This window comes from Sceloporus undulatus, chromosome 6, assembly GCF_019175285.1.
Source record: "Sceloporus undulatus isolate JIND9_A2432 ecotype Alabama chromosome 6, SceUnd_v1.1, whole genome shotgun sequence".
In the NCBI taxonomy this organism is placed as follows: Eukaryota; Metazoa; Chordata; class Lepidosauria; order Squamata; family Phrynosomatidae; genus Sceloporus; species Sceloporus undulatus.
Genome location: NC_056527.1, coordinates 90,485,906 through 90,501,469, shown reverse-complemented (window position 1 = coordinate 90,501,469; position 15,564 = coordinate 90,485,906). Strand labels below are relative to the sequence as shown.

The following is a 15,564-nucleotide window of genomic DNA, read 5'->3' as shown; positions in this document are numbered from 1 at the left end:
TATTATTATTATTATTATTATTATTATTATTATTATTATTATTATTATTATTTCTTACCTGCCTCTCCCCATGGAGTGAAGCAAGGGACAACAAAACTCAACAAACATCAGTTAAAACACACATCAGTTTAAAAGGGCAAATAAGATGTGCACGTATTTAAACAATCCACATTTAGCCTTCTCTGCCACACCTCACAAAACTACAAATTCCAGGATTCTGCAGGTTGGAGCCATGGCAGTTAAAGTAGTCTTAAAATGAATTATTTCTATAACGTAGATGCACCCCATGTGTCACAAAGTTGGTTCCGGGTTAAGGAAACTCTGGCCAAGCATACTGTTGAGCTTCTTTCCATCCCACTGGCTTACCCAAGTGTAGGATTATTCATTCTTGCAGGGAAGTCGCTTGCCACTTTGGCTGTCCTACAATGAACCTGGGGGGAGAGGTTTTCCTGGGGGTGCCATTCAAAACTGAAGAATAACCTCGTGTGGATTATGTAACTATGTAATATCACCTGTGTTCTAGAAATGCAGCCAAATACACTGGGATCAAAAAATGAAATACAATAAATGATGGGTTGCATTTTCAGCTTTGCTTTAGGCCAAAACAAACATATGCATATTAATTGTTATACAAGGGCAACACACTGTTACATAAAGATGCAGGTGCATTCATTATTTGCAGTAAGCTCTCCTCTAATGATTTTAAATCCTTTGAGGCTGAACATCAGCTTTTCAAAAACCTCAAAGGGACAGTTTGCCAATAGGAACTAATGGCCTCCCCGTTACACGACACCGTCACCTGCACCTACACCGTCTAGGGAAATTACTTTTTTATGCTTTGATCATTTTAAAAATTACCTATCTCTTAAGCCCTATGTTAATAGCATGCCAGAAAAAATAATTAGGTAAATCCAAACCACATTCAAAGCAACACCTATGGGATTTTCTTCCCTCTCTTCCTCCCATAAAAGAACTGTTTGACCTTTGAGTAAGATACAGTAATGAAACATGCAGATACGTGTAGGTTAAACCCAAAGAAGGTAAAATTTAAACATGGAGAGGGAATTTTCATTTCCACTTCCCTGTTCTGAGCACTAAAGTGCAGATTACCATGGAACATTTCTCCATCCGTTCACATTACAGGTTTTTTAAAAAAATTTACTTATTAATTTTTTGCTGCTCTTCCAACACCATTGTTAATTGCATATTATGGTTTAAATCCCTGGATGATTTTCACAGGGGGGTTGGATAACCTACTGTACGGGCTCAAAATACACACAGGGCCACATTACATGTTCCACTCTCATTCCTTCCAGTGCAGTAGTATACTTTGCGAATGTTACTTTTGGATTTAATAACCACACAGGTCCTTACCCTTTTGAAACCAGGACCTTTGCTGCATATGTTTTGGGACAGTAACTCCCATCATTCCTCACCCTTAGTGGCTAGGATTGATGAGAACTGTAGGTAAAAATATCTGATGAGCTATGGTTGTCCATCCCTTTTTTGAACAGTCGCATGTATTAATTATTATTATTTTTATTATGTCTATACCATCTTTTCTTCCGATTGGGACTCAAAGCACTTTACAGTAATTTAAAAACACGGTTAAAATCCATGAAATTCAAAAGTTAAAAACAGTTAAACAATCAGGAAAAAGAAATGAAAACCAAGTAAACACACATGCAGGCACACCAGGACTGTCTAAGGCTGCATCAGTACTGTAGCAATAATGCAATTTGAGTTGCTACTGTTTTAACAGCCATGGCTCAATGCTATAGAATCCTGTTTGGGGCTGGGGGGTTTTAGTAGGTTTTTTGGTGGTACCAGAGCTTTCTGACAGGAAAGGCTAAATATCTCACAAAACTACAAATCCCAGAATTCCATAACATTGAGCCATGGCAGTTAAAACACTGCAGATAAAATATAAAAAGGGTCTTTTATTATTACTCATCAAATGCCTATCAGAATAGAAACGTCTTTCTTTGTCTGCTAAAATAAAGTAGGGAGGGCACCAGTCTAACTTCTCTGGGAAGGGAGGTTCAGAACCAGGGGGTAGCCACTGAAAAGGCCTTCTCCCATGTTCTCAACCAGATGCACATGTGAGTGTGGTGGGAGAGAGAGGGGGGCCTTCACAGCAGATCTCAGAGCATGGGCTGGTTCAAAAGGCAGAATGATGTTGTTTGTTGTGTACTTTCCAGTCATTTCCAACTTATTGAGCCCCATGGGGTTTTCTTCAGAAGAGGTTTGCCATTGCCATCATCTGAGGTTGAGAGAGTGTGACTTGCCCAATGTCACCCAGTGGGTTTACGTGGCTGGGCCAGGATTCAAACCCTGGTCTTCAGAGTTGCAGTCCAACACTCACACAGCTACATGGTCATTCAGATAACCTGGATCTGAGCTATGTAGGGATTTAAAGGTCATAACCAGCACTTTGAATTGTGCCCAGAAATGGACCTTCACTTACTTTAAAGTGTAATGCACCAACCCTGCTGTGTTTCAAGTCATCATCTCCTGCTTTCTGCTGAGTAGGCATTGAGTACGTGCCCCTTAGTCACATGTTGATAGCACTGTGGGTTCATCACATAGGAGAAAGGACTCAGTGTAAATGTCTGCAGTAGAGGGGATCTAGGGCCAATTAGATCCACCCCCTCCTGTGGTGGATTTCTACATGTGTACATGAATAGGCATATCCAAGACATGGGACAAAAGGTATGGGTGGCCAGCAAATCTCAGCGACCCTCTATAGATATAGAGCATGAGCTTCCAGACTGATAGAAGTTCATATAGCATGTACACAACTGGAGAAGAAATATGCCACCTAAATGAGTGCACTATGTTTAATGCTTAAGAAATACTATTTCCTTTTATGCTATTAAGACCTTGAAATCTTCAGAATTTTATTTTAAATGTGAGAATTTTTTTTTTATTTTTATGATTTATTTTAATTAAAAATAAATATAAGGAACTCTCTCCACTTCCTAATGCATATAAAGACAACATGAAAATGCAATCCACCCTGGAACAATTTCTGGAACAATTCCACTAAGCTCAGTTTGAAGTGTATTATCCTGCTGTAGATCGTGAACTGGCAGTGAAAGCCTTCCTAAATATAGCAACCATAAAGTGATAACCCCAGACATGGAAAAGTTCATAGCAACCTGAAATACACCGCATCATGTAGGGTCTGCAGTATGAAGGCTGCCGTGTTCTCACATATGCTCCAAAATGTTAAACTTAAGATAGAAACATATTAAAACATATTTTGGAATGCCCTCAATGTTTTCTGAATAAGGATTCAGAAACAGCAATACCACAATATTTGATGTATAATCCAGATTCTTTCTTTCTTTCTTTCTTTCTTTCTTTCTTTCTTTCTTTCTTTCTTTCATCATCTCTATATGTTTTCCAGCTATTAGATCTGCTGAACCTCATGGATCAAATTTGTGGTGAAAACTCTGTAGTACTCAAAGGCCCAGGAAGATACTTAGAGCAGTAAATCCTGATAGTGATGTGAAAGCTTTGGCACATGATTACTACACAATAAAATGATGCTCAATACTGTCTCATTGATCAAAACGACCCGTGGGAGGAGAATATACAAAGCAGATGGCTAACTGAACTAGAAAACTGTATACAGCAGCATTCGTTGTGGTGGCAGAGAAAAAGCAATAAATTTGCATAATAGTTTTTACGCCGAAAGAGTAATGGAGGGATATGGGCCACTTCGGCCAGTTCACATATGCATTTAAATCACTTGATGGCTGACATTTGAATGTGAGAAATTGAACTGACTTTTCTGAAAAGCATTGAACGTCATGTGAGGTGTAGCAGCATGACAATTATATTTGTTTGGCATGCAATTGGGTATCACATATATGTGTCCCTGCTTGTTGATGGGACCATCAAGTAATAAATAAGCATGTGTGAACCTGCCCGTTGCCCACTGTTTTGGAGATGAATTGTCAGTTCCTCTGTAAACTCATTGTGAAAGCATGAACACTGTTTCATTCTTATGTACCATTTCATAATTCATGCAACTTGAGCCCGTCAAATGACCTTTCCTGTGTGTTGTGAGGAAGATCAGTAATGCATCCCATTTTAATGAAAGTATTGATAAATCTAAGACATAAAGCAAAGCCTGAAAAGTTACTTTTAAGCCAAAGAAACCGTGACATACTGAGGTCATTCATAACTAAGATGTGGAAGAATGATGCTCTAGGATTCCATTTATCTTGAAAGTAACTTTAAGAGAATATTACCCAACATCTTATTTTTGCTGTGATGCTCTGTTAATGAAATTTATGGATAGCTTTAGAAAAAGAATCATCTTTTTTTATCAGAAAGTTGCTCTTAAGATAAGTATAATGATAGGCTGAAGTAGAGGCGGGATGATCCTCTGAGTTCAAAGCATCATCCTCAGTTATGAGTGATCTGAGTGTGTTACTCTATTTGTTTATCTTAAAAGTAAATTTCCAAGCTCTAGCAAAGTAGTCCCCTCAGCCCCATAGCCATCTACTGAGGTCAATGATAAAGCCGGAATCTGAATGCAGGTCTCTCAAGTAGTCTCCATTTTCACTAAAAGGCCTCATTTTTGTCCTGTCCTAGATCACTTTCTTGAGTAAAAACAGAGTTGAGTAATATCTTTACTGGGAGCATAGAATGGTTCAGAAGGTGATTTGTGCTTGTCTTCCACATCCTCTGGACTTTTGACACTGCTGCCCCCATTTTACTGTTGGGAAACATTAAGTCAAAGGCTAGCCATTTGCCAGACTCCAGGCACTGAATTATTAAATGGTACATCACTTGATGGCTGACATTTAAATGTGTGAAATTGAAGTGACTTTGCTGATAATGAGATGTTGTGTTAAATATTAAGTTACCAAGGGTACACCTGCACTGTAGAAATAATGCAGTTTAACGCCACTTTAAGCGTTGCAGCGCCATCCTATGGAATATTGGGATTTGCAGTTTTACAAGGCCTTTAGCCTTCTCTGTCAAAAAGTGTTGTTCTCCACAGAACTACAAATCCCAGGATCCTGTATGATGGAACAATGACAGTTAAAGAGGTGTCAAACTGCATTATTTCTACAATGTAGATACACCCCACTATTTTTATTTACTGGCTCAGCTCCTGTGCTACTACAAGACAGACAGAAATCCTTCCAGCAGAGCCACACCTATAATCTCCTAGTGATAAAGGGATAGGGGAAGCTTTTACCACTCACATTTATCTCTGTGCTGTGGGTGTTTAAAGCATGGGATGTGTGTATGTGTGTATGTGCCGTCAAGCTGTTTGTTGGGGCAACCTCATTAATTTCATAGGGTTTTTCTTAGTCAAGAAATACTCAGAGGCAGTTTTGCCTGCTAGAGTAAAAAATGTTGGTAACCCCAAAGGGACTCCATTTAGTTGAGAACTAGGTTACTGGGCCTTTGGAGTAAAGACTAAGAAGTCAGCTGCTGGTGTGATCTTGGACTATGAATTACTGAGCAGTAATTCATACTGTTTTTAGTAGCCCAAAGAAAACAAGCATAGCATAGCAGCCTACCATACCATCTTCTACATAAGTTTCACTATGGGGGCTTATGTCCAAATAATAGGCATAAACCAGAAAAAGTAAGCTACAAGCAACCATGAATTCAATAGGATTTCTGCATAAACAAAGAGGATCACTCTTCACAGTCCACTTTCATGGGTGCTTTCATGGAATTGACATTGCTGAACTAGGTGGGTTTATGAGGGTATGTGGCCGTATTCTGGAAGAATATAATCCTGACATTTCGCCTCTATCTGTGGCTGGCAACTTCAGGGAATGGTGGCATGGAGGTGTGTGGGGTATATATATTGTGTGACCCTTGGTTGAGAGGAAGTGATTTACATGTTAATCTCTGTGTTGGTCTGTTGGTGAATGGCAAGGCCTCAGGGCCTTCAACTTCAGATTATGTGTTTAGGGTTTATCTGGCAGGGAACGAATGGAGGCACATCTAAATACAAACATTTTGGTTTAATTGGGTGCCCTAGAGAAACAGGGCTGACCAGCTCTAGGAAATTAAAGGGACCACTTTGGCTTAGATTCAAGCACTTTCCGAACCCCTAGACTTCTGCTTGTTCAGAAAATATCCAAAGCATTAGGAATTACTGTAAGAGTCCACAAATAATTCTGCTAAATGACCTAAGGTCCATCTCAACCAGAAATTTTATTTCATTGCAACACCCGAAATACCGCAGCCATGTTGACTGGGATATTCTGGAAGTTGTAGTACAAAAAAGTTAATTTTTCCAAGCAGTGAGCTAGTCTCACACATGGAATATAAGGGCAGCCAAACAGATGCTCCAGTGAAATTGACAAGCAGACAGGGTGAAGATGAGCTCATCTGTCATGATAGAAGAACACTGCACAGCATATAATACCCAATCTATTAGGATCAGCGTGGACTGTAACCCTGTGTATATTTACCTGAGAGAAAGCTGCATTTATCCTAGTGGTGCTTACCTGTGGCTGCAAAGGATCAATGTGTGACATTAAGCTTTAAGAAGGGATCTTCAGCCAGCTAAAATGTGCCTAGCCTTAATGTCTGTGTAATAAGGGTTGATGGGAGGAGAGAAAGTGGGGCCATGTTACAGGGCTCAGCATTCTGGAAGGAGGCTCATGTTGTATGTTCTTGCTTTTGTTGGTAGCATTATTATTTGACCATTGTTTTTGACATCATAAAATTGTTGAGTTTCTATGGAAATAGCTGTTGCTGTTGTTGTGTGCCTTCAAGTTGTTTCCGACTTATGGCGTCCCTAAAGCAAAGCTATCATGGGGTTTTCTAGAGCCGAGAGGATGTGACTTGCCTAAGGTCACTCAGTAGGTTTCTATGGCCAAGCTGGGAGTTGAACTTCAATCTCCAGAGTGTATGCTCAAACCACACCACACTGGGTTTCAATGAAAACAATAACGGTACAGTTGGCCCTCCATTTTTGCAGGGGATCCATTCTGGACCTTCCCTCCCCCCGTGAAAATGGAGGCTCGTGCATATTCAAGCTTCATAGGCTTGACTGCAAAGCAAAGTGGGCTGGCCATGGGAACAAAGGAAGAAAGATCCCCTGCACCCAGTCAAGTCAGGCACCAGGCTGATCCAGCATCAGGGACCCTCCCCATTCTACCTTGCCTGCCTCACTATGTGGTTGCCTGCTGTCAAGATCAGGGCCATCTCTGAGAGCTGCCATGATTTTAGCTTAGCAGCAAAGTGTATTAGCCTATAGTATGGAATGATGGGATACATAGTTAGGGACTAATGATATTGTTGTAAACTGCTCTCAAGCTATCCCTCACTCATGGCGACCCTGTGGGTGAGACATCTCCAAGCCCTCTTGTCTTCCACTGCTCTGCTTAAGTCTTGTAGAGTCATGCCCATGACCTCCCCGATTGAGTCTATCCATCTGGTGTGTGATCTTCCTCTCTTTCCTCTACCTTCTACCTTTCCTAGCATTATAATCTTTTCCAGTGAGTCTTGCCTTCTCATGATGTGGCCAAATTATGAGACTTAATTTGGTCATTTTGGCTCCCAGGGAAATTTCTGGCTTTCTCTGCTCAAGAATCCACTTGTCTTTTTGGCTGTCTATAGTCTCCTCAGCACTCTTCTCCAGGACTACATCTCAAAAGAGTTAATTTTCCTCATTTGCTTTCTTCACTGTCTAGCTCTCAGATCCGTATGTGGTGATGGGGAATACGATGGATTGGATGATTCTAATTTTAGTATTCAGTTGAATACCTTTGCACTTCAGGATCTTTTCTAGTTCTTTCATTGCTGCCCTTCCCATTCCTAGCCTTCTCCTGATTTCTTGACTGCAGTCTCCATTCTGGACAATGTTCGATCCATAGCACAGGGTTTAACTATTTCGATTTCCTCATTGTCTAGGTTGGATTTATGTAGTTCCTCTGTGGTCATTATTTTTGTTTTCTTTACGTCCAGCATTAAACCTGCCTTTGCACTTTCTCTGTGGAAAACCTAGCCATTCGCATGCCAAGGGGTCTGCTAACAAGCAGATATATGAGGGCAAACAATGGTGCAGAGCAGCCAAAGGTCATTTGTCTGGGAACAGATATCAGGTGAAATGTGGGAAAAGAAAACTGTTGGTATGTTTTGATTAAGAAACCTATAGGTCATCCTACAAGTAAATTGAAATTCTTGTTGCTTTAATATACTTTTAATATACACAGTTGCTTTAGTTCTGACAACATATGCATGGTGTGAGCATCTTTAGTTGCTGAATAACATTTTCATGTTTAGCTATAGAGGCTTGGATTTTTGAACTACAGTAATGTGCTCCTGTATCCTGTGAAAATAATCCAGGATGAATCTGGGTTAACTCTCTGTCAGTCATACGGATCATGAATGCACCTGTTAAAGTTTTCAGGGGGGACTCCCAAAAAACCCACTTAATCTCACCCTTCATGTACAGTTGGGATCTCCTTCCCCATTCAGCCCAAAACCATCTCCCTGACCCGGAGGCACTACTCCAATTTTCACCAGGGTTCAAACCTATTTTTGTAGAGATTCAGCTGTCTGGCAACTTATGCAATCAATCAACACACCAGTCTTTAGCTTCTCGTTGCAATCTTGCAAATACCGGTTACCATTCAAATTGCTAGAGCAGCCTTCCCCAACCTCAGCTCCTATCATCCTTAGCCACTGTCTGAACTACAAGTCCCATCACTCTGTTAGTCATATCAGCTAACAGACATTGGCTGCATTTGCACTGCAGAAATAATCTGGTTTGACACTGTTTTAACAGCCATGGCTCAATGCTATGGAATTCTGGAAATTGTAGAATCATGGAGTTGGAAGAGACCACAAGGGCCATACAGTCCAATCCCTTGCCATGCAGGAACTCTCAATCAAAGCATCCCCAAACAGATGACCATCCAACCTCTGCTTAAAGACCTCCAAAGAAGGAGACTCCACCACTCTCAAGGAGTGTGTTCCACTGTTGAACAGCTCTTAGTGTCAGGAAGTTCCTCCTAATGTTAAAGTGGAATATCTTTTCCTGGAGCTTGCATCCATTGTTCCAGGTTCTAGTCTCTGGAGCAGCAGAAAACAAACTTACTCCATCCTCAATGTGACACCCCTTCAATTACTTAAATAGGGCTATCATATCTCCTCTTAACCATATCTTTACTAGGTTAAACATACCCAACTCCCTCATGAGGCATGGTTTCCAGGCCCTTAACCATTTTGGTGGCCTTCCTTTGAACACACTCCAATTTGTCAACATCCTTTTTGAATTGTGGTGCCCAGAACTGGTCACAGTATTCCAGGTGAGACCAAGGCAGAATAGAGTAGTACTCTATTTGGGGTACCAAATTCTCTGACAGAGGAGGCTAGATGTCTCACAAAACTAGAGTTTCCTGAATTCCATAGCACTGAGCCATGGCAGTTTAAGTGGTGACAAACTGGGTTATTTCTGCAGTGCAGATGTAGCCACTGTAATGCAAAACATTGGGTGAAGGCTGTGCTGGAGTGAAGTAGTAAGGGAAGAAGTACCCAGCCTCTGCTTAAAGATCTGTTTTCCTCTTACTTCCTCAGTGCAACAACAACAAAACTCAAAAGCCTTGCTATCTCTTCCCTCGCTTGCCAGAACAAGGAGGATCTCTCTGGTACCCTGACACTGAGCAAAAGACATCACCGCCTCTGCTTTGAAAGAAAAGGTCCCAGAGCTGAGCTTTTCTGTGTTCACCTTCCAATGGGAATCACAATAAAGGAAGGAAAATGCCTTGAGTAGAATGTTCTTTCTTCATAGGAGAAATTGAGGCCGTAAGTCACTGGCGGAGCACACGCTTTGCATGCAAAAGACCCAGGTTGAATCCAAGGGAAAAGGATCAAAGACCCAGGGGAGCAGCTACCTGTTAGGATCGAGTTGAGTTATCAAACGCGGCTGGGATGCATGGACAAATAATCTGACCTAAGGCAGGGGAACAAGGAAAGAGAGAGAGGGAAAATGAGTTTATGAGCATTGACAGGGCTTCCTCTCATCATTCTCCAGCACAAGGGAAACTCAAAGTAAACACCATTCAAAACCAAACCAAACCCAGAGCATTAGAGAAACAAATGTATTCAGATGCAAGAAACTGGCAGATAGACTGAAAATGCAGACTCCACTCTTTCTGGAGCACAGATGGCCCCTCAGCAGGAGGATCTGATACGTTTGGAAGCAGGGAACCCCAAAGCGGTGGAGAGGCAGACAGACAGATTGGAAAGAAAGAGAGAGAGAGAGAGAGAGAGAGAGAGAGAGCGACTTTCCTGGTCTGTCTGGAACCCCACAATCTGAATCCTTGGCTCCCATCAGGGACTTCCTTTGCGTCTCAGGGACATGAAGACCATGCTCAGTCCTGGAAATCAGTCTGCAAAGGGACCTTGGAGCACCTTTGTGACAAAGTGAAAGAAAGAAGTTAGTAGCCTGAGCTTTCCTAAACTTGAGCCTACGTCCTCAGATGCATGTTTCCAAACACAATCCAGTTTGAGGCTTCTTTAACTGCTGTGGCTCAGTGCTAGGCAATCCTAGGGATTGTAGTCTCTTGTGGCGCCAGAACCAGGGCAGTTAATGTGGTCTCAAACTGGACTATTTCCCCAGTGTGTTTTGGGACCTAAGTGAAAGAAGCTGGGAGCCTGTGTTTTTGTGGGCCCGAACCTACTTCCTCAGATGCATATCTGGAGTGGAGAATCTGGAGAAAGGCGGCTCGAGTGTAGGAAGGCTCAGGCTTCCAGCTTCTTTTCCTTCGCCTCCCTCCCCTTTCGGCCCTGCCATTGCTCAAACTTTTGTATCCCAGTTGTTTTTGGACTTCAGCTCCCAGAATTCCATAGCAAAGAGAGAAAGAGTTAAAGCGCTGCCAAAGTGGGTTCTTTCTCGAGTGTGGATGCAGCTGCCTTTCCTTCTCTGGCCTCGTCCTCCTCTGCCTTCATCCCTTCCAGGAGGAGGAGCCCGAGCAGCGCATCCATTCCTGGCTGGCGTTTCAGGGAGGCCGAGCTTCTTTCCGGGCCAAAGACGGCGGCGGAGGGAAAGGAAGGCAGCGGAGAGGAGAGGAGGGGGCTCTGGGGTCCCCTGCTGCCCGGGAGGCAAAGGGAGGCAGCGCCGTCGGAGCTCAGAGGGCCCCTCGCCCTCCATCCTCCGCTACTGCTTTGGGAGATCGGCGGTTAGGGAGAGCGGCTCCGGAACCCAGCGAACCTGCTAGGTCCCTTTCGGGCTCTTCGTCTCCCCCTCCTCCTCCTCTGGCTCCGAGGCATCACTACTGCCTTCTCCTCTCCCGCATCTCTTCCTCCTCCCCTCTTCCTGATCTTCACTTCCTCTTCCTCCACCTCTTCCTCCTCCACCATAATCTCTTTTTCATCCTCCTCTTCCTCCTCCTTCACCTCCTCTTCCTCCTTTTTATCCGTATCCTCCTCTTCCACCTTCTCTCCGTTCTCCAGCACTTCCTCCTCCTCCTCCTCTTCTTCCTCTATCCTCCTCTTCCTCCTGCTGCTCCTGGTCCTTCTCTGGGGAGATGAGCGGGGCTGGGCTCCGTGGCGGGTCCCGGCGGGGCTGCTGCTGGGGGCTGCTCCTCCTCCCTTGAGCCTCCTCCTCCTTGCCCCGCTGAGGATGGCTGCCTGAGGGGCCCCTCGGCCGGCGCTGGGCTCTGGATGCTGCCGCGGCCGCTGTCCGTCGCGGGGCCCCCCCGGCGAGGAGGAGGAGGAGGAGGAGGAGGAGGAGGAGGAGGAGGAAGGCTGGGGAGGCGCATGGCGGGGGCCTCGTCCTCGTCGTCGTCGGGGCGCCGGGGCCGTGGGCGTCCCAGGCCGGGGCCAGAGCACCCTGGGCGTCGGGCCCGTCGTGGGGCGCTGCTCCGTCCCCGTCTGCCGGGTCTTCGGGCGGTGCGCTGGCGGGGGGCCTCTCCTGCCCGTCGGGCGCTGTGGCTGCTGGCGGCGGGGGCCTCGCTGGGCCTGCTGCTGGCCTGGTCCTCCAACCGGCTGCTGCACTGGCTGGCCTTCCCTTCGCACACGACGGTGCGGACCGAGTGGAGCCGCCAGCTGGCCTTCCCGGCCGTCACGCTCTGCAACAACAACCCGCTCCGCTTCCCGCGCCTCTCCAAGGGCGACCTCTACTACGCCGGACACTGGCTCGGCCTCCTCTGGCCCAACCGCACCGCCAGGCCCCTCCTGGACGAGCTCCTCCGCACCGAACCCCAGCGCCTCCGATGGTTCGCCAAGCTGGCCGACTTCCGCCTCTTCCTCCCGCCCCGACACTTCGGAGGCATCAGCAGGGACTTCCTCGACCGCCTCGGGCACCGCCTCGACGACATGCTCCTGGCCTGCAAGTTCCGCGGGGAGCCCTGCGGAGCCCACAACTTCTCCGCCGTGAGTCTTATTAGGACGCCTGGACCCCGACCGACCAGGCGCCTCATCACGATTATTATTATGATGATGTCGACTTTCTCCCAGAAAGGAGCCCCAGGCGGCTCACAAAAGCACAGTATCAGTAGCCTATGAAACATCATCCTCATCATTATGCCAACTTTCTCCCCAAAAGGGACCCAAGACGGCTCACAAGAATACAATATTATTGTTGCATTAAAACAATATGAGGATGATGATGATGATGATGATGATAATTATTCCACCTTTCTCCCCAAAAGGGACCCAAGGCGGCTCACAAGAATGCCATATTATTACAGACTCCAAAGTTAGGACTCCGAGCAGCTCATGGTCCTCCTCACCGTCGTAAACTTTACTGTACATAGCCAACAGCCATGGCTTTAAGGCATTCCTTTGGCACTGCATCATGTAAATGCAGTGCCAGAGGAGAGATGTGATGCCACATTCAATGTGGAGCAGTGTGTGGCATCACGGCACCATTGGGTGGAGTTGGGGAGTGCGCCATATGGATGCCACACCCCAACGCTGCCCCCAGGCTGGCCTTCATGGCTGGTCTGCACAGCCCTGCAGTCTCAAAGCCTTTGAGACTCACTGAAAGAGAGAAGTTGGTAGCACAAGTTTTCCTAGACGCGAACCTACTTCCTCAGGTGCATGGTTGCAAAGGGATCTAGTCACTGCACTTTTGAGACTAATTGAAAGAGAAAAGTTGGGAGCATGAACCTCCCTAGACTTTAGCAGGGTTGCAAAGGGATCTAGTTGCAGCACCTTTGAAACATTGGAGTTTATCACATGAAGGAGATTGGGAGCTTATCCCATGAATATCCCAAAAGAATTGTGTAATTATGCGAAACGATTTGATACGATGTCGCACCAAACCTGCCCTTAAAGTGGTCACAAAGAAGCATTAACGTGCATCTTTTTACTTTTAGGATCTCAGCGACAATGCATTTCTGATATCACTTTATCTGCGCAGTTGCGTGTGATCATCTTTCGCGCAACTGCTTGCCATTTTCGCTTTATTTGCAGGATGCTTTAAATGCACTTTAATCTCCCTTTAATGCTGGAATGAGCCCTCATGTGATAAACTCCTAACTGAAAGAGAGAGGTTGGGGACATGAGCTTCCCTAGACTTGAGACTACTCCCCCAATTGCAAAAGGTTCTTGTAACACCTTTGAGACTAACTGAAAGAAAAGCTGGTAGCATGAGCTTTCCTAGATTTGAGCCTACTTACTTCCTTAGATGGGAGATATTGGCCCCATAGAGACAGGGCAAAATAAAGCTTCTTCGGTTCACTTTGGAGGTGTGCTGTTTAAATGATGCATGCGTCCTAAGAGTCCGGAAGCCGCACCAATTGGCGCGGTTTCCAGACTCTTAGGACGCATGCATCATTTAAACAGCACACCTCCAAAGTGAGCCGAACATACTTTATTTTGCCCTGTCTCTATGGGCCCATTAATTTGGGACCTAGGTGTTCATTTACATGGAAAAACAAGGATGGAAAAAGAACTGAGCCCTGCCCTTACGGATCCAAAGAGATAGAAAATCAACAGGTGAAGATTCTTATTCCACCAGCAGGCAAATGCAAGGATGGAGAAGATGCTACACCTGATGAATTTCTGCCTATATGGATCTGCAGAGTGCTTGGAATAGGCAACCTTTTGAAATACCTCCTGGACAGAAGGTTGAAATGTAGAACATGTCCTGGAAAAGGAGGACATCTGATAACCCTGCTCTTGGGGGGGGGGGCTTCTCTTGTGATACTAAAGAGGTGGGGGCACCCTAATCTTTCAATGGGCAGAAGGGAGAGTAATGGTGGAGGTGGTTATGTTTTCTGCCTTCCTGGACTGTGGGAGTTCATGGACCCTGACTTAGATCTGTGCAGGGAAGCAATTATTTGTGAATTAAGGTTCTTCTGAGAAGCAAATGGCTTTGTCTTTCTTGAGTATTTTGAGGACTAGGAGAAACAGCCTATTCCCCACCTTTTTCTTGATTTCCTCCGGAGCTGATGTGTATCTGAAACGTAATGTGATTTCCAGTTCCTTGAAGTGTGGAAAGAGTGCATGGCACTGACCCCCTTCCTTTTCTAGATGGGCAGTGGTTAGCCATAAAAGAAAACAGTTTATATTAAGACAAATGGCTGTGTGTAGATTTTTTTATTTGGGATGAGGAAGGGGAAGAAAGAAAAAGAGCGAGACCAATTTTCTCGAGAAGGAGTGGCAGCTGGCAAATATGGTTTCCCTAACAAGATGTCAGGGGGGAAATTTGAAAACAATTTGGGAACAGAGTCTGTGCTCAGTGCGAACGAATCTGAATGAATGGGTTCGCTTCTTCATTCTGGCAGCGAGTGGTTTGGGAAATCTTGTTTGGGGATGGCATGTTGCAACAATGAAAACATAACACCATTTAATAATGCGATTTCTGGGTTGTAGGGGCATGTATACTTGGAGGGTCATATTTCAGAAAGTATTGGGTGGGCATGCTGCCAACAGCAGCCGTGTCTTCCAATGTGGCACGCTCACCTCCACATTTTAAAGACACACACACACACTCTCATTGGTTACTTAGTGAAAAGCAAATGTACCTTTCATAAGTCAAGCAGTGGAAGGCATGTTAGTGCCAGTTATATTGCCAGTTATGATGCCCAATATTAGCAGGAGGTTCAAGCATGTCATTTAATATAACCCTCAATATCAGCTAGTAGGCACGTATCTGTAAATCCCAGAAATGAAGGCATAAAGAAATGACTTTAGTTGCCTGATGCCTGGAATCATTATCAATCTAGCTTACCAGGCTGTTGTTTTATTATCACCATATAGTACAGATGAGAAGAAATGTGACTGAGGTTGTTGGCTCACCTACCTACTAAAATCGTGGCAGAGCAAGGATCTAAACCAGCTCATAGCTGATATCTCTATTCACTATGGTACTTGGGCAAAAGGAGAGACAACTTGTTGTTGTTGTGTGCCTCCAAGTCGTTTCCACCTTATGATGACCCTATCACAGGTTTTTCTTAGCAATATTTTTTTCTGAACCTGAGACAGTGTGACTTGCCCAAAGTTACCCAGTGGGCTTTTATGTCAAAGAAGAATTTGAACCCTGTTCTTCAGAGTCTTAGTCTAGCACTCAGACCACTACGCTGTAGTTTCGATTGTAGTGTGGTTTTAAAGAAAATC

At 44.7% G+C, this 15,564-nt stretch overlaps 1 protein-coding gene across 2 annotated transcripts in view; it reads left to right on the top strand.

Annotated features, from left to right (window-relative positions):
* Window positions 1-15,564, top strand: part of ASIC2 (acid sensing ion channel subunit 2) — a 483,092-nt gene that overhangs the window by 294,315 nt on the left and 173,213 nt on the right. Inside the window, exon 1 of one of the 2 annotated variants that reach the window (XM_042476898.1) lies at window positions 11,750-12,372. The exons of the other annotated variant lie outside the window; for it this stretch is intronic. Within the exon in view, the coding sequence (XP_042332832.1) occupies window positions 11,758-12,372 (615 nt within the window). The 5' untranslated portion in view covers window positions 11,750-11,757. Of the gene's footprint in view, window positions 1-11,749; window positions 12,373-15,564 lie in introns of those variants that run through there. 2 annotated transcript variants of the gene reach the window in all.